General features: G+C 41.8%; 1 protein-coding gene across 1 annotated transcript in view; it reads left to right on the top strand.

Annotated features, from left to right (window-relative positions):
• Window positions 1-27,635, top strand: part of ABCA12 (ATP binding cassette subfamily A member 12) — a 154,841-nt gene that overhangs the window by 61,638 nt on the left and 65,568 nt on the right. Inside the window, exons 16-21 of the mRNA XM_063429419.1 lie at window positions 955-1,048; window positions 3,861-3,988; window positions 4,720-4,795; window positions 5,093-5,198; window positions 10,246-10,297; window positions 11,637-11,814. Of these exons, the coding sequence (XP_063285489.1) occupies window positions 955-1,048; window positions 3,861-3,988; window positions 4,720-4,795; window positions 5,093-5,198; window positions 10,246-10,297; window positions 11,637-11,814 (634 nt within the window). The remainder of the gene's footprint in view (window positions 1-954; window positions 1,049-3,860; window positions 3,989-4,719; window positions 4,796-5,092; window positions 5,199-10,245; window positions 10,298-11,636; window positions 11,815-27,635) is intronic.

Below are 27,635 nucleotides of genomic sequence, written 5' to 3'. Positions count from 1 at the left end.
GGCTAGAGCTGCGCGCGCATTCAAACAGCCAATAGGGAAGCATTTCTCAATGCTTTCCTATGGACATTCTGCGCGCTGGATGACATTTTCTCATCCAGCGTCGCAGAAGCGCCTCTAGCGGCTGTCAGGAAGACAGCCACCAGAGGTTGGATTAACCCTGCTAAGTAAACATAGCTTTCTTATTTAGTTATCTACCTGATTAGTGATGGGTGAGTAAGACACTTTTTTGACTCACCTCAATCTCTGTCTAAACAGAAGGTGAATTTGGCCAATGAAAGTCTATCTTTGGTCTCAGTCCTATGAGAGAATAACATAACTACTTTTTATTGTCTTATTATTTTCAATGATGCCTTGAGCTACATATACAAACTAGTATTGTACCCACTCATGACATACTTGGACAGCTTCGAGTATAGATAAGTCATGTTTAGAATATTACCCCCTTTACTTCCACAATAGAGTATACATATCTTACTTTCATGTACTTTGTAGAATGAAATTTGGTCCTTACATTCATTTATATATAAGAATGATTACCAGCTTGCAGGGGAAAACACTTCTCTGTCAGAAGCCAATATTCGCCCATTGATTGCTGACAAGTGGGCTGAAAATGTCAACTCAATCCCTTTATTCCAAACAGCACAAGAATGTCAGTGGTTGATATGATTCCTGGGTATTCAAAGTGAGTTAAAAGTGAATTTAAAAAAAAAAAAATCCAAATTAAAAAAAAAAAAAAAAAAGTAAATTCTCTTTCAGTTTTACTATTTTGGATTTAAATGTGGCCTTAAACTTAAAATTTCTGGCAGTTCTCACTGTAGTCCATGACCCTGCCTGTATTTGCATGAAATGTTGTCCCCTTTTCTAATACCACAGCCTATCTAAATGAAAAACACGACAACACAATTTCAACATAGTGCAGGAAAGTGGCAAAATATGTGTATTGTCTTGTTTTAGAGCATGCTTGAATGAATCCAGTTTAGGGTCATGGAACTCAACTGGCAACCAGTCACTCACCTATGGCACCTGCAACTGCGCAAGTGGAGTTTCGGTAAGTTGAACTGTGTGCAAATATAATGCATGATAACCAAGAGAATACTAGTAGGAGATCTTTGCAGACTTTCTTAGGCCTTTGTTTGGTGTACTCAGAAGTATGAATAAATTAACGTATAACCTTAATCAACCCTGTATTTGAAGTTATTTTATCTTCAGGTGCAATAAACTGGTTGTATGCTCCATTTAAATATTTTTTTTTTTTGCTAAGACCAACTAACATTGACATGATAAGTATTAGTATTAATAGAAAGAAATCAAGTGTTCTCATGGTTTTGCACTTTTCTTTACTGAAAAAAAAAATTCATTATTAAAATAATAATAAGGTGCTCAAACAAGTGCAGGAAGTAGCATGCAATTTTTAGGATGGCATAAACACCCACCAACAGGAATGGAACATTTGCACTCTACCATTTATTATAGCTTTTTTGTCATCTTCATATATGAGCACTACTGCACTATTGCAGCTATTTACCTTATCTTATATAATTAATAACAATTATAGTGTCAAGATTCAGAGTTTTGCGTTGGTTATAGACCAGGGATGGAACTGGTCTGTAGAGATTAGGATTAAGATTACAATTCAAAAGTTTAGGTTTAGGCAATGGTTCACAAACTTTTCAGGTTCAATGCGTCCTTAATATTTAAATATTTTCCCAAGTCAAAATAAAGTTCTACATTTTATATCTATATGGTGCTACGGCATATACTGGCTCTATAGTATAATGTATAGTGTTGGTGTTTGATTGAAGGGTTGCTTGTATTTAATTTTAGTGTTTTAATACAAAGGTGTGTTTGTATGTAATGTTTGCACTTGATTGCAGGTGTGCTTGGATGTAATGATCACTTGTAAATATGGATGTACATTTATGTGTAGTATTGGTGTTTGAGTGAAGTGGTGTGTTTGTATATAATTTTGAGTTTCATGGCAGGGGTGTGTTTGTATGTAATATTTGTGTTAGATTGCAGGAGTGTGTTTGTATATTGTGCTAGTGTTTGACTACTTGGATGTATGCACAGACACTGCCACATACATACATACACAGATATGCATAAACATTAACAAATAGAAACATATAAATACACTGACAGATACACAGAAATTCATATTGACACCAACACATAAACACACAGATACACACACAGACACATACACACACCTTGACAAACACATATACCAACATATACACACACACACACACACAAACGCACAACCTGACACAGATATACACGCACCTGATACACACAAACACTCATGCACGCACATGCACACGCCATAATACACAGATGCAAACACTGAGACACAGATACACATACATATACACAGATGTACACCCTGGCACACAGATGTTTGCGCACATACTGACACATAGATACATACACTGACATATACACACACAAACACAGATGCACACCCTGACAAACAGATGCACACTAACACAGATGCACACCCTAAAACACAGATACACAGACTGATATATACACACAGACTATATACACACAAACACAGATGCACACCATGACACACACACCTCGACACAGATACACACACACACACACACACAATCTGATATACACAAAAGCATATATTTTTAATTATTTTATATCTACAGCCACCCTCCTGTTAGGTAAGCTTGTGTCCAAGAGGGTGGCTTGCTTGTAGATTTCTTCCTGCTGCTGACTGGTGGGAGTGAGAGGTCTGGAGCAGCTCTTCATGCTCCTTCTCCTCTCGCCTCCCCACCCCTCATGCTTTGCATGCTGCCTCCTCTCCCTCTGTCTCTCTGCACAAAGCTGGGTTGAAGTGACAAGCTGTCACTTTCTCCCATCCTGCTGACACTACAGGGGTCCGGTCACGGTCTTAAAGAACTACGGCACCCGACTGGGCCCCTGTTCAGCAGAAATGTTTCACAGTGCTATCATAGCACCGCACCGCGGCACACAATTTGGGAACCGCTGGGTTTAGGGATAATTTCTTTTGATTAATGCAAATAAGCATATTTAAGTGAAATTGAAGTCTATTCATTAAACAAGTTGTGAAAATGTGAAAACTGACTTGTAAAATAACAATAGTTTTGAAAAAAAAAATGAATTCAGCAAGGTTGAAATTTGCAGCCATGTTGTTTTGGTCTACTCTGTTATTGAGAATATCCTAAAGTATATGCACGTGCATTATGAGGACAAATTAAATATATTACATCCACCACAGGCTAGTATGCTCTCAGAATCTAGGGACAAAGCTCAGTTGGAGTTCACACTAATAATCCAGTATGCTCTCAGAATCTAGGAAAATAGGGCAGTTGGACTTCACAGCAACGATTCCAATGTGCTCTCATAATCTAGGGATGTAGAGTTTTTGGATCAGAGACTGATGTTTCCAATATTTTATTATATAAAGAGAGACTTTCATAGTATGCTCTTAATATTCCAGTATACTCACAAAATCTAGAGATAATACAGTTGAAATTCACATTTTTGATTCCTATTCATGGTAAATATGCAGACCCTAAAAGGTCAGAGCTTAAATATTCTCCCAGTTCCAATATAACAAGATGTATATTTATATTACAGTACATTACACATGACAAAAACATTATAAATAGAAGCGCAAATTATACATTGGATAGGAACAAAGTGAAAAAGTCATAACTTCTGGAACTGTCCACAGTGTCATAAAGATAACAAACGTAGCATGACCTTCAAATATGATTCCAATACCGGGAACACTTACTTCTTCTGTGTACTTCTTTACACCGTAGGCAAAATATATATATATTTTTTTTTGGTTGAGAATTTCGTTCTATGTTCTGCAGGTATGTGCTGTTCCTAATGCTGTGCCCCCACACCGCAGGACCTACTCTGGACAAATGCTTTACAATGTCTCTAAACATGTTATGGAGGACTATCTGCTAGCCACTACTTTGGAATTTGTCCAAAAACGGTAAGAGGTATCAGCTTCATGACTACAGCCGTTTCTTATGGGAGCTTTGACTGACTAACCAGAAGAATTGCTGAAAATACAGAAAAAGATATTTACATTTTGAACGTGTATGCAATTTATGCCAGATTAAGCACCAGTAGCCTTTTCAGTACTGGAGACTTTTGGATTTCTATATATGTATGTTTATATGTGTGTATACGTGTGTGTGTGTGTGTGTACACATATAATGTAGTGAAATATTGGTTTTTCAACTGAAAGAATATGATTTTAATCCATGTAAGCAATCTTTTTATTGTTATTCTGTATAGTCCAAGGGTATTACCTATACCGCTCCCTATGTCCAACCCTAAACATGCTCAGGTTTTAAACCACATTTCTGAATACATTTAGAGTATTACATCAACCTATATTTATAAATGCCACACCTGCTGTATTAACCTTCCACCTGCTGTACTAACCCCATACCTGCTATGTTAATTCTGTGGACTCAAACCCGGGTCAACCCACCACAAGCAATACATTGATTTTGTGTGTCTCCCAGTTGTTAAGCTTAGTGGAAACATGGGAAATGTGTTTCATATCTAACTGTCTGTTTATCCATCTAACTGTCTGTCTGTCTACAGTGTATAATCATCATGATTTCATCATCAAATAGTAAAAATATATCTCTAAATCTTTGTTGTGAATAGTTTATCAATAATAATACAAATACATTGATGCTTATTTTGCAGTTATGGAGCCTGGAGCTTTGGAGTTCCAAGAACTAAAAGCTTCATTCCTCAACCAGAAAATATGACATTAACTACGGTAAAAAAAAGTCATGAACATATCTGATGAATATTGATAAATATTGACTAAATTGATGAGGACTGTTGAAAAATATTGTGATGAACTTTTTATCTGGTAATTTACATGAGGCAACGTTTATTTGTTGTGAACCTAACTTCAATAAATATGTTCAAATGTAAAATTTCTGAAGGAATATATATATATATATATATATATATATATATATATATATATATATATATATATATATATATATATATATATATATTCAGATTTGTCTCTGTGCATTCAATATTGTGTTCTTGTTTATTTTAGATCTGGTATAACAATGAGGGTCCTCACAGCCTCCCAGCTTTCCTCAACAGTTTCAACAATTTTCTCCTTAGGTCAAACCTGCCAAAAAATGTGTCCAACCAATATGGTAAGGAAAAAAAAGAGTATGAAATATAAAAATTAAAAACTATGAAAGGACAGGAATATGTCAAAATGATTTCCCAATGTTATCCAAACATGACGCAGTGATGGGTTTCTCGGTTTGGACAAGCAAGGACACTTAGTATGCAGCGCCAGCAGCTCTTTTGAATGTACATTTGATGCTTGAGGAGGTTTTTTAAATTGTATGATTGTATCAAATTACTTGGAAAGGTTTCATAGGAATGAACTGCATGCCGTTAACACAGCCGTCTTCCACTTCTCATGTAAGATAAATACTCTTATAAGCCAAGCATGGTTAGAATGCATGAGTCCTCTTTCTTTCTGAATCTATATTTAAATAAACATTTACTGTCCCATAAAGATGTCCATGATAGCACAAAAATAATCAACTTGCTATTTGAAAAGTAGACACTGAATTATCTAACCTCCCATTGTGCAATGGACAGTCGCAATATATATTTGATAAAGTTTCATATCTAAGCAAGAATAGGTGGAATTAATTCTTGAGTAACTTGCGATTCTCTTAGTGAGAAAATAAAGCATTTTGATGGTATCTAGACAGTAGAGTTGAGCGGACACCTGGATGTTGGGGTCCGGCGGGTTTGGCCGAACTTCGGAAAAAAGTCCGGGTTCGGGATCGTACTTGACCCTGAACTTGACCCTGAACCCGAACCCCATTGAAGTCAGTGGGGACCCGAACTTTTGGGCACAAAAATGGCTCTAAAAAAGTCCTGGAAAGGGCTAGAGGGCTGCAAAAGGAAGAAAAATGGGGATACGAGTAGGACAGGTGCCCTGCAAACAAATGTGGATAGGGAAATCACTTAAAATAACATAAAAGACATAAAATAAGCAGTCACTTAGTAGATAACTCCCTAATACCCACGGTATTAGGGAGCTATCTACCAAAAGGCTAAAAGACCTAAATTGGTCTTTCAGCCAAATTTACTAATACTAAGCAAAGATTACTTAGTACTAGTAAATTCAGCCCCTACTCGCTATACCGAAAAAAATGAATTGCCCCCACCCCTGTGTGACGGGTGAGGGCCCTAAATAACAATAAGGGGGGGACCTACTGTCCTCCCCCCCCGGTCCCCACCCCTAAGCGGTGGGGGCCATAAATAAGAATGAACAGGGGGACTCCTGTCCTCCCCCCTCGGCCCCCACCCCTGAGTGGAGGGTGGGGGCCCTAAATAAAAATGTAACCCCCCCAGGTGACTAGGGGTCCCCAAACCCCTAGTCACCCCTCTCCCCCCAAAAAGATAACCCCTTCCTACCTCCCTCATCCTAAAAATAATGAGGGGGGATCCTTATCTAAATACCTGTAAAAAAAAAAATAGACTTACCATTTGATGTCTTCTTTCTTCTAAACTCTTCTTTTTTCAGCCCCAAAAAAGGCCAAATAAAAATCCATAATAACCGACGCACTTAAAAAAAAAAAACAAAACGAGCGCAAAAATAAAAAAATCAATTTTCACCCATGGACTGAGCTCTGCAGGGCGGAGGAAGGCTTATAAAGCCTTGCCCCGCCCTGCAATTAGGCTCAGAGCACTCTGATTGGTGGGTTTATCAGAGTGCTCTGACAGGTATATGAAGAGACTGACAGGTAAGTTTCTACATTTACCTGTCACAGCACTCTGATTGGTTGGCTTGAAATCCACCAATCAGATTTCTCTGTGTCATTTTACACAGTGTGGGAAAGTTCTTTGGAATTTTCCCACGCTGTGTAATTTGACTCATAACACTCTGATTGGTGGATTAAGTAACCAATCAGAGTGTTATGAGTCAAATTACACAGCGTGGGAAAATTCCAAAGATCTTTCCTACGCTGTGAGCTCACTGCTCACTGTTTAATAGACATGCCCCTACTCGCGGTATAGCGAGTAGGGGCAAACTAAGTAACCAGCTTATATAGAGGCTGGGTCACATGCTGCACTGGCCAATCACAGCCATTCCCTTAGTAGGCATGGCTGTGATGGCTTCTAAGTGCACACAAATCAAACGCTTGTTGATTGGCTGCCCTGCAGCCTTTCAAAATGCGTCATTAAATCGCCGAACACCGAACTCCAACCCGAACATACACTGATATGTCCCTGTTCGGGTCTGGGTTCGCTCAACTCTAATAGACACAGCTTATTTTCCATAAACACATTAGATTTAAGCCTGCATATATCTTTCAGATAGATGCCATAATGCAGGTCCTGCATTCAATCCCATTGACATTACAGCTTAATTATACCACCATCCATCATGACTGTAGCTGTTAGCTTCTCCTACTGATAGCTAGGAAGATTCCCTTGAGTCAGTTTCCTAACTACTCCTGCACTTGTGCCATTGCAGCTAAGGGTATTTCTGTAGGATGTAGGAAGGTAGGTGCATTTGTTTATCTGAACCTTAAACACATCACATGCTGTTTGTTAAATACTGTTCTTCAGTGTTGAGGGAAACATTTTAAACCTGGATAACCGCAAGGTTGGCTACATTCTATTCTGTGCAACTCAATGTCCTCTCGTTTTCCTCTGACTACCTGTGCACATTTAATATTCATAAAATTATGCTTTCTGATCTTCAAATAAGTATATCTTTAAATATATACATTTGCTGCCAGTTTCATAAATGCAAAATATAGCTTACAGTTATATGTACCTGAAGCTTTCTCTCCACATGTTTTTTGGATGAAAAAGTCCCTTGTGAATTACCTTTAAATGGAGAGCACTGTTTTAGTTGACCTATGTATTCATTGGTTGCTCATTCTCTTCTAGCACAGTGTGTTTTTCATGCCCTGTAAGCAGTCCCTGTAAGCAGTGTTAATGCTTTACTGCTTTGAAGAACTCTAGACTAAAAACTTGGAAATGAGCATTTCACATTGGCAGCTCTGCTTCCTGACATGTTTGCAAAAAATACATCTGAGCTTGTGCTGGTCTCTGTAGAGGCATTCCTTAATATGGAAAATGATTCATATGCCAGCAGACCCATGTTACACAGTACAGTTTACCCTAGACTTCCACCCTGACTGTACATTTTGTCACTCACCTTGTAGCTGCTAGTATAGTCTAGGACAGGGGTAGGCAACCTACGGCACTCGAGATGTTTTGCACGGCACTCAAGGCTGCTAGAGCCAAACAGGTTCTGGCCTATCAGGAGTCCCAGTAAAACTTCAGATATCTGCTAATCCAAAAAGGTGGATCAATTTATGCATTGCAGCACGTAGAAGAAGTGATCTCAGATCACTTCCTCTCAGCACTAGTGAATGGGAAACCACACAGTAGTAGAGCAGCACACAGTTGCAGCTCCTGTCTTTGACATGTACCTGGCCGGCCTGGTCCCCACTGGAACCCAAGGAAGTCACCCACACTGCTAGATATATACACAGAAATGCAGAATAACCCTTCCCACCATACAAATAAAACAGACAGCCCACACACAATCCGAACAAACGCAACACCACTAACAATCCACATACATGCACACAACCCCACGACTCCACCAAAGTGGATGTGACATATCCATCCACACACACAATTCCACAAGCAGCCCCCATACACAGCTTACATTCATATGTATCATACACAATACCATAAACTACTCATGAACATATACAATATAATAGCTCATATACGAAGGGCCGTCTTTAACACGGGGCAAACGGGGTAGCTGCACCGTGAGCCCCGCTGGCCTCAACTATTTTTCACCCCCCGGCCGGTAATCCGCACACTAAGGAGGCCCACCGGCTGGCCCATGCACAAAGGGCCACCCGGTGGGCTTCTGTCAGCAGAGGTCTAGTCGCGCGCTGAGGCGCTTTAACAGCGCGAGTGGGCCCCTTGCTTTTCGGCAGCAGGCTGGGAGGAAGGGACGGCCGTGCATCACTTCCTCCCACAAAGAGAGGAGCGCGCGGGAAAGAAGAGTAGGCAGAGTGGAAGGGGGGCTGGCCGAGAGAGCCAGACCCCAACTCCCAACACCTTCAGCCACCAGCAGGAAAGGTAGGAAACTGGAGGGTGGGTTTAAAAGTGTAAATTTTGTGTGTGTTAGTATGCTTGTGTGTGTGTGTCATTATATCTGTGTGTGTCAGTATTTCTATCTGTGTGTGTCAGTATGTCTGTGTCTGTCAGTATGTCTGTCAGTGTGTGTGTCAGCATATCTGTGTGTGAGTGTCAGCATACCTGTGTGTGTGTGTTAGTATGTCTGTGTGTGTCAGCGTGTCTGTGTGTTTCAGCGTTGGGGTGGAGGACGTGATTGCACACCTGGGAGGGGGGACAGGGTCCAGGGGGCCCCAAGCAAATGCTTTTCCCAGGGTCCAGTCAATATTAAAGACGGCCCTGCATATACGCATATATACAATGATACAAAGCAATTACAGTAAAAATAACACAAGCAGAATACGTCAGCATACACACCTCAATTTAAAAAAAATAGGACAGCGCGCTACGGGACATCACAATCACAAAAACTAAAAGGTTGCCTACCCCTGGTCTAGGATCCCACTGGGAAAACTGTCAGTGGTGACTGAGTGGAGATAAACTGCTCTGAAATACAATGTATCACAAATCCCTCCAAGCAGAAGCGGTTTAATTTTTAAGGTGGTTTGAAATTGCCAGATAAAAGTGGACTGGAGCTTTAGAGATTTGAAAGGGAATTAAATCCTGTTTTCAATGTTATACTTGGACTTCTTTTAAAATAATAAAAATCATAAAGTCATATAAAGTGGATTTCCTATCTGTCACTTTGCAGTGTTATAACTGTAGTTGGCAACTATGCCACAGCAACAGGACTTAAGCTGAGTCCACAACATACAGAACAAAGGTAGCATACAGTACCTAGATCAGCTCAGAAAATATCCTTATTTTATATTCTTCCTTTTATTCTGTCTTATTTTACTTTAACCATTTTGCAACTGAAAGAGTTTCTACCAATACTATTTAAAAGAAAACTGTTACACTGGGAGTACACTAGTTCAATGTTAAATGAAATATCATCTTTTGTAATATATATTATGCTTTCAAACGTAGAGATACAATAACACTATTTTATTTCTTTAGGTATTTTTGTCTCCAATAAACCACTTAATGAACCTGTGCCACAGGCAAGCATGTAAGATCATTAATTATGTGACTGAAATTGTGATAATTAAAAATTCCAATTGTGTTCTATAAATTATTAAAACAAAATTCCATTGTTGAAAAAAACAAAACACATTGTTATCCAACAAATAAAAATCATTAATAGTTGAAACCATGTAGATTAAATTAATTAGAAATGTGTTCATAAGATAGATGGATAGAAGGATAGATAGATAGATAGATAGATAGATAGATAGATAGATAGATAGATAGATAGATAGATAGATAGATAGATGGATGGATGGATAGAGTAAGTATATTAGATAGGGGTAGATAGATAACTCATTTTTTGCTCAATCCCATTTGGATAATAATATTTTCATTAAACTTAGTTCACATCCACTTTCCAAAATCACCAGTCCAACCTTAAACAGAGCAATAATTTCATAGAAGTAAAACGAGTTAAATAAACTGCTAATTTAGTTTAATTACTTACTCAGTTTAAATATAACACATGCTATCTGTTTTGTATCTGTTTCTTAAAGTGAATCTCTTGGTGAGTATATCCTCTTGTTTTGCACTATAAACCATATCAAAGAGTACAGTTCTAAGCTGTGAATCTGCCATTTCTTTTCCCAAAGTCAACATCCAACTTTTGTTACTAACCAACTCCCAGAAATGCAAACGTTGGAGTTTAGTTAAATGCAATTCTTAGCAAATTAGACAGCAGGAATCTTCCAGGAATCTTCCAGCAACTAGATTGTTTTTGGTTAATAGGGCAGCCATAAAGAAGTGAATTACAGATTATTCTCTTTGCAAAAACATTTCATGTATATTACTGTAATGCATATTTACATTAAAGTATATAAATAAAGCCAAGATATATCACAGTTATATATTTAATTACATATGCCTTCCATGTGGCATGGTATAGGAATGATCCCTACTTATTGTGAGCCAGTCTTAATATAATCTTTCAGAAATATAGCAAGTTTGTGGTTTGTTTGTGAGTTGTTGTCCTCCTAACCTTTCCACCTTATTCCTTGTCATGCACAGGAAGCAAAGAAAATGTGTTTAGCACTATATATATTGACATGTTTCTGTGCTTCTCAAGGATTTACCTTTCTACAAAGATTTCTTTTGTTGAGCCTTAATACAGTTCTTCTTATTATGGTCACACTCTTAATCTATGAGACGTGCTGCACTAATACAGAAGTTGTTTTTACCTCTACAGTTTCCTGGGTAGCCTTATTTATTTTTATTATTTCACAGATATGTAGTCGTTCTTCTGACTAAGCAATAATTCTAAGGCTTTTGGTTTCTCAGCGAAAGCATGCTATTTGTGAAATATATTCTCATTGTTTTTCTAGGATTGCGACTCTAGTCAATACTTTGTTAGCTCTTTCTATATTGGTTGGTTACTCGATCACTACTTCAAGTTTTGTCACCTACACTGTCAAAGAACATAACACTGGAGCAAAGAGGCTGCAGCATATTGCTGGTGTTGGTGAGGTCTGCTACTGGGTGATACACTTCCTTTACGACATGGTAATTATCTTCTTGATATCCTATACTTTTGGCTGCCCATTGAGAGAAACAGTAATTACAAGTCTATGCCACAAAATATATTTTCTGTGTTAGACAGGCTACTTACTGTAGATATGGCTAGGGCTGAATGAACAGAGTGATTTAACTCCTAAACGGCAGAGAATTGAACAATGTGAATGCAGAGTGTGCAGGATGTTGTAAAGGTCCCCTAAATTGCACTTTCCAAGATTGCATATCAATGCTTTCCATGGTGGGATCATCCTCTCCTACAATGCCACAATAGCGCCTTCATTTCCAATACAGGGTGATATGTCTTTAACTGCTGTGCCGGAGAGCAAGAGAACCACCTGTAAGGAGGTTCTCTTGGTCCTTATGTCAGTCAGTGGTCTGTTGATTGACACTTGGTTAGGGTGGTATTTTTTCTAAGCATACTTTTTTTTTTCCTCTGCACATTTGCTAGTAATTCCTCTTTCATGTATGTACGTAGTGGGGAATCGCGATGCAGCCTAGAACAAAATCTAACCCCATTAAACCCCCCAGTAACGACAGACCACTTAGTATGGATGAAACAGGCCACAGCATTTATTATCACAACTAAATTACTGCAAAACACATCCATAACTTTGTTTATTAAATCTCTTCTTTTCTGTAACCAAAACATTAGACATAAATAAGCATAAATTAACATATATACATATATAACTCCACCCATAGTGTTATACAGTGACCCAACCGTCCTTGCCAATAAAAACATGGAGTGGTTCCTAATCACCACTCCCTCTCACCTCCCCCCTCGTCATAAAAAATCCTTCCAATGCCTGCCATCAGCAGACCTTATCCACGCTCGATGGGCACGAGACCTCAGGCAACCTAAAGTTTAACCTTTGGAGCAGGGGAGGTTTGAGACCTTAAAAACTTGTTCATCTCATTCCATATACTTAAACGTAACCTCAAACTCAATTGGCAAGGACATACCCCCGGCTAGCTGCGACAAAATATACTATAGGGTGGGCGGGAGGGAAGCTGTTTGCTGGCCCGAATCCCAAGTGGCACTGAGGTAAGACCTCCCCCACACTGTCTTACACAGAACATAATCACACCCACAGACTCTTCCCAACCAATCCCATGCATCTATCCCCACACTCCTACATGTGCCCTTGTCCGCTTAGCTGCGCTATCTCCCCAGGGCCTCAATGTATATAAGGAATGTAATGCTTATATACACACAAAGCCATACTTGGCATATTAAGGAGGTAATTTAACAATCCAACCCCTTAGAAACAACCAATTGTCTTGTTGTTGCCCAAGATTACTATAAATAAACCATTTTCCTGTAGCAATATACGTGAAGAACTTTTACTTTCTTGTGAAGCCAGGCATCAGAATTTGTATGCTGTGAATAGAAGTGTTAGTGGTAAGGAATACATTTTGAAGTTATATCTCCCTCAAAGAGAATATCATACAACCTGTTGCACTGGACAGACAAGTATCTCATTAATAGTTGTTTCTGTTATCACAGTATTCTATTAATAATAGAAAATGAATATACTCTCTTCAGCTTTCCCCCAAAAAATATTAAGTTACTTTCTTTAGAACTTGTTACCTAAAGGACAAATTTTATTTAATAAAAAAATGTTTATTGTTATCATGGGCATCCGCAGGAATTTTTCCGGGGGGGGGGGGGGGGGGGCATAATTGTAATGACATCTATGCTTGGCCCCTTTTTGACAGTGTCAGGAAGGGGAGGAGCATAGTGATTATCACATAAAGCCAGGGTGAATAGCGTTTTCACAACTATGGTGTCAGGAATACATGTTTGTATTCCTGACACTATAGTGTTCCTTTAAGCAATTTAAAGGAACATTCTGGTCACCATAACTTCATCTAAATGAAAATGCTATGATGCCAGGAAGCCCCTGGGTGCTCTTTCCTTTAAGGGGTTAAACCGCTCTCAAATGGTTTAACCCCAAAGGCTTCCTCCAGCTCCAGGTCCCTCAGTGGTATTCGGCATCTGAAACGGAGTGTCAGGAAGTGCAGATTGACGTCAGGCATGGGTGCCGCTGATTGGCTAGAGTTGTCAGTTGACGCTCTAAGCCAATCGCTAGTTCCCGGTTCATAATTTTTTTTTACTTTTTTATGACCGCTCTAGCCAACAGCAACACCCCTACCCAGCGGCACTCTGTGCTTCCTGACACTCAGTAAATAAAAGTGAACACATTAACACTGATATTTTTTTTTACCGGGGGAGATGAGAAGGTCCAGAGTTTCCCTGCCAGGTCCAGATACCAAAGCCTTATGATGTGGTGTCCAGAATAAAGTGGGGTTCACTTCATTTGTCCTTCCTACTCCAATCTCCTTTTCTTCTCCTTCATTTGACAGTCTTCTTTTTCTTCTGACACTGTCTTCTATATTTGTCTCCTTCTGCTCCTTTACCTTTCTGCTTCTTTCTGCTTATTTTGCGCCCTTCTGCTCCTTTCTCATTCTGATTCCTTTCTGCTCTATGCAGACCCATTCTGCTCCTTTTACTACTTTAGCTTTCTGCTCCTTGCAGACCCTTTCTGCTCCTTCTCCTACTTTAGCTTTGTGCTCCTTGCTGTCCCTTTCTGCTCCTTCTTCAACTTTACCTTTGTGCGCCTTCTGATTCTTTCTGCTCCTTTACCGTTGTGCTCCTTCTGTCCCTTTCTGCTCCTTGCAGACCCTTCCTGCCCCTTGCATACCCTTCCTGCTCCTTGCTGCCCCTGCTCCTTGCTGACTCTTCATTGAGACCCCCCCCCATGCCTCACTTGCCTAATCTATAGGCTGCCCCCCCCCATGCCTCACTTGCCTAATCTTTAGGCTGCCCCCATGCCTCCCTTGCCTAATCTTTAGGCTGCCCCCATGCCTCACTCCCCTAATCTATAGGCTGCACCCCATGCATTACTCCCCTAATATATAGGTTGCCCCCCATCCCTCACTCCCCTAATATATAGGCTGCCCCCCATCCCTCACTCCCCTAATCTATAGGCTGCCCCCCCATCCATCACTCTCCTAATATATAGGCTGCCCCCCCATCCCTCACTCCCCTAATATATAGGCTGCCCCCCATCCCTCACTCTCCTAATATATAGGCTCCCCCCCCATCCCTCACTCCCCTAATATATAGGCTGCCCCCCCATCCCTCACTCCCCTAATATATAGGCTGCCCCCCATGCCTTACTCCCCTAATATATAGGCTGCCCCCATGCCTTACCCCTCTAATATATAGGCTGCCCCCCATGCCTTACTCCCCTAATATATAGGCGGCCCCCCATGCCTTACTCCCCTAATATATAGGCTGCCCCCCATGCCTTACTCCCCTAATATATAGGCTGCCCCCATACCTTACCCCTCTAATATATAGTCTGCCCCCCATGCCTTACTCCCCTAATATATAGGCTGCCCCCCATGCCTTACTCCCCTAATATATAGGCTGCCCCCCCATGCCTTACTCCCCTAATATATAGGCTGCCCCCCAATGCCTTACTCCCCTAATATATAGGCTGCCCCCTATGCCTTACTCCCCTAATATATAAGCTGCCCCCCCATCCCTCACTCCCCAAATATATAGGCTGCCCCCCCATCCCTCACTCCCCTAATATATAGGCTGCCCCCCATCCCTCACTCTCCTAATATATAGGCTGCCCCCCCATCCCTCACTCTCCTAATATATAGGCTGCCCCATCCCTCACTCCCCTAATATATAGGCCCCCATCCCTCACTCCCCTAATATGTAGGCTGCCCCCCCATCCCTCACTCCCCTAATATATAGGCTGCCCCCCCATCAATCACTCCCCTAATATATAGGCTGCCCCCCCATCCCTCACTCTCCTAATATATAGGCTGCCCCCCCATCCCTCACTCCCCTAATATATAGGCTGCCCCCCCATCCCTAACTCCCCTAATATAGGCTGCCCCCCAATGCCTTACTCCCCTAATATATAGGCTGCCCCCCATCCCTCACACCCCTAATATATAGGCTGCCCCCCATCCCTCACTCCCCTAATCTATAGGCTGCCCCCCCATCCCTCACTCCCCTAATATATAGGCTGCCCCCCATCCCTCACTCCCCTAATATATAGGTTGCCCCCCATCCCTCACTCCCCTAATATATAGGCTGCCCCCCATCCCTCACACCCCTAATATATAGGCTGCCCCCCATCCCTCACTCCTCTAATCTATAGGCTGCCCCCCCCATCCCTCACTCCCCTAATATATAGGCTGCCCCACCATCCCTCACTCTCCTAATATATAGGCTGCCCCCATCCCTTACTCCACTAATATATAGGCTGCCCCCCCATCCCTCACTCCCCTAATATATAGGCTGCCCCCCCATCCCTCACTCCCCTAATATATAGGCTGCCCCCCATCCCTTACTCCCCTAATATATAGGCTATTTTAAACCCCCCACCCCTCAATTACCTGATCTGTAGGCTGTCTCTGCCTGCATGTGTTGCTCCCCTGCGGTTACACTCAGCAGAGAGAAGCAGGGATAGATGCAGCTTCCTGTCCCTGTCTCTCTCCATACACAGCGCCACCTACTGGCCGGCGCCGGTATTGCAGTTCATTTTAAATCTCACACGAAAAATAGCAGAACAAGCTGAAAAATCCAGGGGGGGGAAAGTGCCCCCCCTTGCCCCCCCCCTTGCGGACGCCCATGATTGTTATTATTATATCTACTATAATTTACAACGTACATAATCTTGCATAAATTAATTATGTTAGATTTAGGTTTGTAGAAATATATTATAGCTTAAACAGAACTGAAAGTTGTGTTTAGACTTATCAGCATTGCAGTACATAGTAAGATAATTAACCCCTTAGTGACCAGACCGTTTTTCAATTTCTTACCGTTAAGGACCAGGGCTGTTTTTACATTTCTGCGGTGTTTGTGTAACCACACATATTATATACCGCTTTTCTCGCCATTAAATGGTCTTTCTAAAGATACTATTATGTTCATCATATCATATAATTTACTATAAAAAAAATTTAAAAACACACTTTTTCTAACTTTGTTCCCCAAAATCTGTTACTCATCTACAACCGCCAGAAAACACCCATGCTAAATAGTTTCTACATTTTTCCTGAGTTAAGAAATACCCAATGTTAACATGTTCTTAGCTTTTTTTTGCAAGTTATAAGGAAATAAGTACAAGTAGCACTTTGCTATTTCCAAACCATTTTGGAACCATTGTAATACTGATATCTGTCAGGAATCCCTGAGTAACCCTTCACATGTATATATTTTTTTAAAAGAAGACAACCTAATCTGGGGTATTTTGACTCTTTTCATTCAACCATTTTACCACCGATCTATGCCAAATTAAAAAACAAAATAAAAATTGGCGATTTTTTGACACACATAGCAATTTAAGAATACATGTACGGAAAACTTTAAGTGGTACTGCCAAAGAACACCCCAATATGTGTTCAGCAACATCTCCTGAGTACAGTGATACCACCCGTGTGTTGGGTTCTCTGGGGGATAAAAGACCTTATTTGGAGGGTGCGCATTCCAGTTTTCCAACTTGGTCATCATGCACCAATTTGGGACATTTTTTTAAGCCGGCCAAAGTAATTTACCCCCGTCTACCCATATATTTTTTAAAAGTAGACAGCCTAGGGTATTTCAAATGGTGGTATTTTAACACTTTCCATGCACTGATTCTACCACCAGTCTTTGTCAAACTTTTGGGTTGTCATTTGTTTGTGTTAGTTTTCTCTTACATTGTACTTTAGGCATGGATTCTCAGTTCCCGTTATGTGTTACAGACAAACAAACATCCCAATATGTGTTCAGCAACATCTCCTGAGTACAGTGATACAACCTATGCATAGATTTGTTGGGTTGTTTGGGGGGTGCAATGCCAAACTTCTGACATGTGTTTTTCAAATTTGACACATCCTCTCCTACAATGCCACAATAGCGCCTTCATTGCCAATGCGTTAGGATATGAACAGGGTGATATGTCTTTAACTGCTGTGCCGGAGCAAGAGAACCACCTGTAAGGAGGTTCTCTTGGTCCTTATGTCAGTCAGTGGTCTGTTGATTGACACTTGGTTAGGGTGGTATTTTTTCTAAGCATACTTTTTTTTCCTCTGCACATTTGCTAGTAATTCCTCTTCCACAATGTATATAAGGAATGTAATGCTTATATACACACAAAGCCATACTTGGCATATTAAGGAGGTAATTTAACAATCCAACCCCTTAGAAACATCCAATTGTCTTGGTTATTGCATGAAAACACTCTGGCGCAGTAAAAGTGAAAAACAAACAAACTCAGGAACAGTAAACGTAACAAAACCTGAACAGTATATATATATTTTTTTAATGGACAAGTGTGTGGTATTGCTTGAAGCAGTCCCCAATGCAGAGTCCAGGCTGTCCAGGGCAATCAGGACAGTAAAAGACAATGTCCTTTTTCTGACCCCTCTTGAAACAGACTCTGCATCTGTTTTGAGGATTCTGTATTGCCGCAGTAGGTGGGATTTAAAAAAAAAGTGGGTAGCCCTAACTCTGCTCTCTCCCATCACCACCCGGGGAGCAGGTGCATCTTGGTACAAAATCCACAAAATTATCTGGAGTTGAAACTGTAAAAAAGTCAGTTTCATTCCAGGGTTTGGTTTTTTGCACAACAAAAAAGCGTTGTGGGTTGCAATCTGCAATAAGTAAATTGCAACCATTTTGTACCAGGCCCTTGTCTTTCGTATAATTAGGTAGGGCTGCAGCAGCTGATCTGCCAGATCTCCCCCACCCATATGCCGGTTATAGGCCTTGATGCCCACTGGCTTCATCTTGCTCTCAGCTCTGCCACGTACAGAGACCTCCACAGTCCTCTCAGTGTGGATGGTGGTAAGACGGTACACATCCTTCTTGTCTCTATACTTAACTACCAACAGCTCTTTTTGGCGCAGAGCTGAGGTCTCCCCCCCTTTCGTAGCCGGGTGGGTGCAAGTTGTCCTTGGAAACCAGCACAATTCTTTCTGATTGTAACACAAGCTACTGTATCAAAACAATACAGTAGCTTGAACAAAGGGACACTTGTATAAAATTTGTCTGAATACAAGTGGTACCCTTTGTTTATCAGGGGGGATATCAGGTCCCAGACAATCTTGCCACTGGTTCCCATATGTTCTGGGCAACCTGGAGGGTCAAGGTGGCTATCCTTTCTCTCGTACACCCAGAAGGCCTGAGTATACCCAGTCTCGCTCTCCCAGAGCTTATAAACCTTTACACCATACCTGGAGTGCTTAGAAGGAATATACTCCTTCCCTTATACTTGGGGATTTCAATATCCCAGTCAATAACCCCAATTGCACTGATTCCTTTCGTCTGCTCTCTGTAACCTCCTCCTTTGGCCTTATGCAATGGTCCAATTTAGCAACCCATACAGCAGGAAACACTCTTGATTTTGCCTTCACCAACCTCTGCACTGCCTCTAATCTCTCCAATATTCTTTCCTCTATCTGACCACCATCTGCTGACTTTTGACATTGGCATACCTAAGACCCAATTGACACCACCGTCTGAACATCACTCTCACAGAAACCTCCAATGTCTTGACCTAGAGCATTTCTCCACTAATCTCCAAACTCTCCTTTTACCTATCTCAAACCCCACCTATCCTAGTTCTGCAACCTCCTTCTACAATTTCACCCTCTCCTCTCAACTAGACATCATGGCACCTTGTACATTTAAACACCGCAGGCCCCCCAACAACAACTCTGGCACACCAAGCTCACTCAATACCTCCTAAAATGCTCCAGAACTGCTGAACACTCTTGGAGAAAGTCTCACTGTGCATCTGACTTTTTCCACTATAAATTTATGCTGAGCTCATACAGCCTGGCTCTTTCCTCTGCAAAAGTTAATTACTTCAACAAACGACTATTTCACATATTTACATCTCTTCTTCGCCCTGCTGTTCCTCCTCCACCTACTAACTTGACCGCCTCAGACTTTGCAACTCACTTCACTGACAAGATCTCTACAATCAGAGAAGAGATCTCTCATCTTTCTTCTTCCCCTTACAATATTTCCCCTAACTTCACTCCCTCTGCTGTTCTATGTTCATTCGCACCCGCTACATTGGAAGAGGTTTCTGCTCTGCTCTAGTCCTCCCGCCCCACCACCTGCTCCCTAGATTCAATTCCCTCGCATCTCATCCTTACTCTGTCTTCTTCTCATCCTCCGCAATATCGGTTTACAAGATATTGCTCTCTCCTGGTGCTCCTCCTACCTCTCCCAGCGCTCTTTCAGTGTTTCTTTCTCTGGTTCTGCTTCTTCTCCCCAACTCCTCTCTGTTGGTGTCCCCCAAGGTTCAGTCCTTGGTCCCGTACTGTTCTCCATCTATACTGCCTCCCTTGGTAAACTCATTAGCTCCTTTGGCTTCCAATATCATTTCTATGCAGATGACACGCAAATTTACCTGTCCTCTCCTGATCTCTCCCCGTCCCTTTTGACTAGTGTCTCTGACTGCCTCTCTGCTGTTTCTAACTGGATGGCTGCCCACTTCCTTAAACTCAACTTGACCAAAACTGAAATTCTGGTCTTTCCTCCCTCAAGTGTTGTTACTCCTGTGTCTGTCTCCCTCCAAGTCAACGGTGCTACCATCAGCTCCACCACGCAGGCTCGCTGCCTAGGTGTTCTCTTTGACTCCGACCTCTCCTTCAAGCCTCGTGTTCAATCTATCGCCAAATCCTGTCATTTCCATCTCAAAAACATTGCGCGCATCTGCCCCTACTTAACGACAGATGCGACTAAAGTGTTGGTCCATTCCACTGTCCTTTCTCGCCTTGACTACTGTAATCCGCTTCTCAGTGGTCTTACGTGCTCCCAACTTGCGCCGTTACAGTCCATAAAGAATGCGGCGGTGAGGCTCATCTTCCTGTCCGGCCACACCTCCCATGCCTCACCCTTCTGTCAGTCCCTACATTGGCTTCCTATAAAATATAGAGCTTAATTTAAAATTCTGGTTCTTGCTTTCAAATCTCTACATAATGCTGCTCCCACCTATCTATCCTCCCTTATACAAAAGTATGTCCCATCTAGGCCCTTACGATCTGCGGAAGACTTATGTCTATCTTCTGTCCGTACTCCCACCTCTGATGCTCGCCTTCAATATTTCTCAAGGGCTGCACCATTCCTGTGGAACTCGCTTCCCTCCTCCGTTAGATGCTCACCCAGTCTCCACTCCTTCAAAAAATCGTTAAAAACCCACTTCTTCATAAAAGCGTATCAATTAAACTGTTGATAGCTCCCAACTGATTCCTCTTCAACAGTCACTAGTCTAATACTATCCTTACCTTTTGTGTCATTTTACCCCACTCCCTCTAGCATGTAAGCTCATTGAGCAGGGCCCTCAACCCCTCTGTTCCTGTGTGTCCAACTTCTCTGGTTACAACTACATGTCTGTTCGTCCACCCATTGTAAAGCACTGCGGAATTTGACGGCGCTCTATAAATATAATAATAATAATTATAATAATCCCAGCCTTCCCTTATACTTCATCAGGGATTCATCCGCGCATATATTCCTTCCAGGTGTATAAGCCTCTGCAACCCTGGCAGAGAAGTGGGTAGTCAGGGGGCGGATTTTATACAGCCTGTCAAACTGGGGATGCTGTTGTCGCTGAAGTGCATGAAATGTAGAATAATTTCATACCTCTTCTTCAACATGGGGCTACTGCTCCAGTCAGAGCGGATGGAGGGCTTCTTTATGATGCCCATCAGCATAGTGAATGCCCAAAAAAGAGTCATGCTTTGAAGCATGAAACTGATGGGCATATAAATTAGTTTGGGCGACAATGTTCCCCAATACATCATTGCCCAGAAACATCTCCATAAACTGTTGGGGGCTAAATTCTGCGACATTCACTTTGATGCCAGGATTTGCGATGAGGCACTACCCACTCCTCAGCAGCACTGCCAGCTGGAGCAATAGGTCTCCTTCTGGCAGGGGGCCTAGCACCCACAGAAACATCATCACTAGATACATCACTAGCAGCAGACACTATATCTAGTGATGTATCTGTGCACCTGGAAGGGTCAAAATCAGAGTCGGAGTCAGACATAGATGTGTCAGACTCTAACGCAAGGATGGCATACGCCTCCTCATCGATATAAGACCTCTGTGACATGATCACAATAACTTTTTTTAGTGATCTGTCACAAAAAAAATTACTCCTTAAAAAAGGCACAGACAGCATAAAAGTGCTGCTTTGCAAAAGACAGTGATTTATAGTGATCACTAGCAAGATAGGGGTTAAAGGCTCTGAAAAGAGCCTTTGGGTCTCACAATTTTACAAATCCCTACCTAAAACTACCTAAATATCTCCAGACAAATACCAGACAAATGGGGATCATAGTTACAATAAAATTGTTATAGGGGCAAGTTCTGATTGGATGACCCTAGCCTGCCTCTATGATAAGGTAGGCTAGGGACACCCCCGGAAGCCCAATGATGCACTGCCTTTAGAAAGGCAGAGCCATATTGAAAGCCACATGGCTCGGAAGGAGGGCGGGGGGGTTAATACATAGGGAGGCATTCAGCACACAGGCAGAGCATCAAATTCCTGCCCGATGGCTTCCGATGCTCTGCTACACAGCCAGGTGTCAAGTGGGGCGACCTGGAAGTGATCACTCGTGGGGAGCTATCACTCAGCGGCCTGGCAGTCAGGAGAGGTATTGCAGAGTGCCTCAACATCGAGGAATCGCTGCAATACCGCAAAAGCGACTGGCAGTATCAGCGCTCACATTTGACGCCGACGAGGTCATTAACAACCGTTTTTTTAACAACAGAAGCATTATGATTATTTCTGCATATTGTAGCACATATGTCTTTATTATACCCAAAACTTGAAAACTAACAGAAACATTCAAATGTGTTTATAACTTAAAGGGAATCTCCAGTGCCAGGAAAACAATCCGTTTTCCTGTCACTGGAGGTTCCCTCTCCCTCCCACCCCCCAATCCCCAGTTACTGAAGGGGTAAGAACCCCTTCAGTCACTTACCTGAGGCAGCGGCGATGTCCCTCGTCGCTGTCTCCTCCTCCGCGCCGCTCCTCCTCTGCATTGCGTCGGCCGGTGTGCACGACTGATCCCGCCCACCGGCCGAGGAGACCTAATGCGCATGCGCGGCAAAAGCATTAGCACTAGAGGTGGAGTTAACCCTGCAAGGTAATTATTGCAGTTTATAAAAAACTGCAATAATTACACTTGCAGGGTTAGGAGTAGTGGGAGTTGGCACCCAGACCACTCCAATCTGGGTGCCTGGAGTGTCCCTTTAAATTAAAATAAATCCATAGATAATATATGTTATAATAATCAAAATTCAGCATTTAACCATTGATACATCAGTTAATACAAGGTATATGCCTACCTGTGACAAAAAGCTGGGAATGGTGGGTGCAATGTGTTGGAATTAAACAAATCCCTTTAGCAATATACACTAATCAGCCAATATATTAAAACCATTTGCCTAATATCGTGTGGATCCCACTTGTTCCGCCAAAACAGCTGTGATGTGTCAAAGTATGGCTTTGAATGTGTCCTGTGGTATCCGGCATCAAGAAATTAGCAGCTGATCCTTTAAGTCCTGCAAGTTGCGAGGTGGATCTGGGGTATTGAGATCTGGGGAATTTGGAGGACAAGGCAACATCTTGAACTTTTTGTCATGTTCCTCAAACCATTCCTGACCAATTTTTGCATTGTGGCAGGGTGCAATTTCCTGCTGAGAGAGGCCACTGCCATCAGGGAACACCATTGCCATGAAAGGCATCCTACTGCCATATCTTCCCAGGTAAACAATGTACACACACCCGGTTATCCACCTGATCTAAAAGAAATTGTGATACATCAGACTAGGCAGCTCTCTTCCATTTAGAGAAATATATACCAGGAATAATGTGAGTGCTGGTGAATGCTGCCTCTCAAGGCCCCAACTCCCAGAGGGCATAAATATAAAATATGTCAAAAGAATGTGAGACTTGAAGAACTATCTTAATATCCAACTAGAGGGAGCTAAACACTAGGCATACAAAGAAATAATTACCAGTCTTACAGTATGTAGATATAAAAGTTACTCAGCCACAAGCGATGCAATAGGGAAAAAAACACAGTAAAAATGCAGTTTATTTGATCATGAGTCGTGACCAGTGGGGCTCCCATTATAATTTTTATACTATTACTGTGGATGGTGCTGGGCTTTGGTTTGGCACATAGTGTTATCTTTTTTGTATATATATCAATTCTATTTTTTAATCTTTATGTATATTGAGCTTTTTAGTTGTGTGTCATCAAATAAACTATATTTCTAACTGTGTTTTCTTTGCTAATTTTTATATCCATATACTGCAAGAAATACACAGATAGGATAAGCTCTAGAGCATGGTTCGTCAACCTGGTCCCTACCGCCCACTAGTGGGCGTTTCAGGATTCCAGGTGGGCGGTAGGGACTTTGGAGATTAAAATCTCCTATTGAGCGAGTGAGCAGACGCGCGCGCGCGCGAGAGAGAGTGAGCCCACACATCAAGACACCAACGAGTGAGTAAGCGGGCGTGCGCGCGTGCGAGAGAGCGAGCGCACACATCAAGACACCAACGTGCGCGAGAGGGCGGGAGGGCGCAGAGGGCGGGCGCAGGTGGGCGTGAGCGCACACAACGATCAACCTTTCTTTTGTGCGAGAAAGGGCGGGCGGGTGCGAGCGAGCGCGCGCACATCAATGGACGCGCGCATGCACGCAAACACGCGGGAAGAGGAAGGGGAGGAGTAGATATTGATAGCAGGGACAGGCAGACGCAGGCAGAAATGGAGCAGAGCAGTGGCAAAATAAGAGAAAGAACAGTTATAGGCAGGAAGAAAAGAGAATTGTTGTTGGCTAATAATAAGTGGGCTAACTAGCTCAGCCTTATTTTTGTACCTAAGGAAGGTAAAAGAAAAGAGATAAAAAAAAAAAAAACAACCAAAAAAAGGAAGAAAATTGAGAAATGGGGATAAAATAAAGGAGGAGAGTAAGCAGTGTTTAGTCTGGCTTACAAATTAGCAGTTGCAAAATAGGAGAAAGAAAAGTTATAGGCAGGAAAAAAGAGAGAATTGTTGTTGGCTAATAAAAAGTGGGCTAACTAGCTCTGCGTTACTCAGGGCCGGATTGGGTATGAAAACCAGCCCTGGAAAAAAATACATACCAGCCCCATAGCATTGCGGAGTCATCAGAATTCAGCTTAACAGCCCATTAAAATGCGGACGCATATAACGCCGTAACAGCGTTAAAGGGACACTATAGTCACCCAGACAATTTCAGCTCAATGAAGTGGCCTGGGTGCAATGTCCCTCAGGTTTTAACCCTTCACATGTAAACATAGCAGTTTCAGAGAAACTGCTACATTTACATTTGCGGTTAATCCAGCCTCTAGTGGCTGTCTTCCGGAAAGACACTAGAGGCGCATCTGCGACGCTGGAGGCACATTTCACCTCCATCACGCAGAGTGTCCATAGGAAAGAATTGAGAAATGCTTTCCTATGGACACTTTGAATGCGCGCGCGGCCATGCGCATTCAGCTCCAGTGACGTCGTACGGGGGAGCTGACGTCAGACAGGGAGGAGAGGTCACCAGCGCCGAGGAAGCCTGGCGCTGGATTAAGGTAAGTAACTGAAGGAATTTTAACCCCTTCAGCGCCACGGGAGGGGGACCCTGAGGGTGTGGGCACCCTCAGAGCACTAAAGTGTCAGGAAAACCGCTTTGTTTTCCTGACACTATAGTGATCCTTTAACAGTTTAAGGGGTTATTTTGGCCTGTGGAAGCCAAATGGTTATACACCTATGCTCTAAACCAGGAATAGACATCCTTTGCCACTCCAGATGTTGTGGACTACACCTCCCATGATGCTTTGCAAGCCTTAATGGAGATGTAGTCAAAAAACAAAGGGAGTGTTGAAGGTTACCTACCCCTGCACTAAACCAAAAATATATAATACAGTTCCTACCCCATAACTATAATATTTAATGCTCTCATCCAACAAGTAAGTTCTTAATATAAGAACAGTGACTGAGTCACACAAAAACAAAAGTTTTAGACTTTAGAAAAACAGACTTTTCTAAAATTAGAATATGTGTAAAGGAGTCATTATCAGACTGGAGCAATTTAAATGGAGTCCAAAAGAAATGGGATTATTTCAAAGTTGCACTACTGAAGGCAACAGAAAATTGCATTAGGCTTGTCAGTAAAAGCAAAAAATTCAAGAAACCACTGTGGTACTCCGCAGATGTGGCCAAAATAGTAAAAAACAAAAAGTTAGCATTTAGTAACTATAAAAAAACCCAGAGTGAGGAAGACAGAATGACCTATAAGATTAGGCAGAAAGAGGCTAAGCAAGTTATAAGAGCTTCCAAATCACACACAGAAGAGAAAATAGCACAGTCAGTAAAAAAAGGGGGACAAAACTTTTTTTAGATACATAAATGAGAAAAGAAAAGTAAAACAAGGATTAGTTAGATTAAAAACAAAAGAAGGAAGGTATGTAGATAGGGATAAACGTCTAGCTGACTGCCTCAATGAATATTTTTGTTCGGTATTTACAGATGAAAATGAAGGAAAGGGACCTCAGTTAAGAAAAAGGATAAATGAGTAATTTATTACACGTGAGTTTACAGAGGAAGAGGTTCTATTTCAACTGTCAAAAGTAAAGACAAATAAGTCAATGGGACCTGATGGAATACACCCAAAGCTATTAAAATAGCTTAGTGGTGTACTAGCAAAACCATTAACAGATTTATTTAACCAATCATTGATAACAGGAGTAGTCCCAGAAGATTGGAAGTTAGCGAATGTTGTGCCCATTCACAAGAAAGGTAATAGGGAGGAGTCGGGCAACTATAGGCCAGTAAGCCTTACTTCAGTAGTGGGGAAAGTGATGGAAACCATGTTAAAGGATAGGATTGTTGAACATCTAAAAACACATGGATTTCAAGATCAGAGACAACATGGGTTTACTTCAGGGAGATCATGCCAAACTAATCTTATTGATTTTTTTGATTGGGTAACTAAAATTATAGATCAGGGTGGTGCAGTAGACATTGCTTACCTAGATTTCAGTAAGGCTTTTGACACTGTTGCACATAGAAGGCTTATCAATAAACTACAATCTTTGAGTTTGGATTCCAATATTGTTGAATGGGTAAGGCAGTGGCTGAGTGACAGGCAACAGAGGGTTGTAGTCAATGGAGTATATTCGAAGCTTGGGCTTGTCACCAGTGGGGTACCTCAGGGATCTGTACTTGGACCCATTCTCTTTAATATTTTTATTAGTGATATTGCAGAAGGTCTGTCTTTTTGCGGATGGTATGTCTTTTTGCGGATGATACTAAGATATGTAACAGGGTTGATGTTCCAGGAGAGATAAGCCAAATGGAAAATGATTTAGGTAAACTAGAAAAATGGTCAGAGTTGTGGCAACTGACATTTAATGTGGATAAGTGCAAGATAATGCATCTTGGACGTAAAAACCCAAGGGCAGAGTACAGAATATTTGATAGAGTCCTAACCTCGACATCTGAGGAAAGGGATTTAGGGGTGATTATTTCTGATGACTTAAAGGTAGGCAGACAATGTAATAGAGCAGCAGGAAATGCTAGCAGAATGCTTGGTTGTATAGGGAGAGGTATTAGCAGTAGAAAGAGGGAAGTGCTCATGCCATTGTACAGAACACTGGTGAGACCTCACTTGGAGTACTGTACACAGTACTGGAGACCCTATCTTCAGAAGGATATTGATACCTTAGAGAGAGTTCAGAGAAGGGCTACTA

This window comes from Pelobates fuscus, chromosome 8 (genome assembly GCF_036172605.1).
Source record: "Pelobates fuscus isolate aPelFus1 chromosome 8, aPelFus1.pri, whole genome shotgun sequence".
NCBI lineage: Eukaryota > Metazoa > Chordata > Amphibia > Anura > Pelobatidae > Pelobates > Pelobates fuscus.
This window is presented reverse-complemented; position numbering and strand designations above follow the sequence as displayed.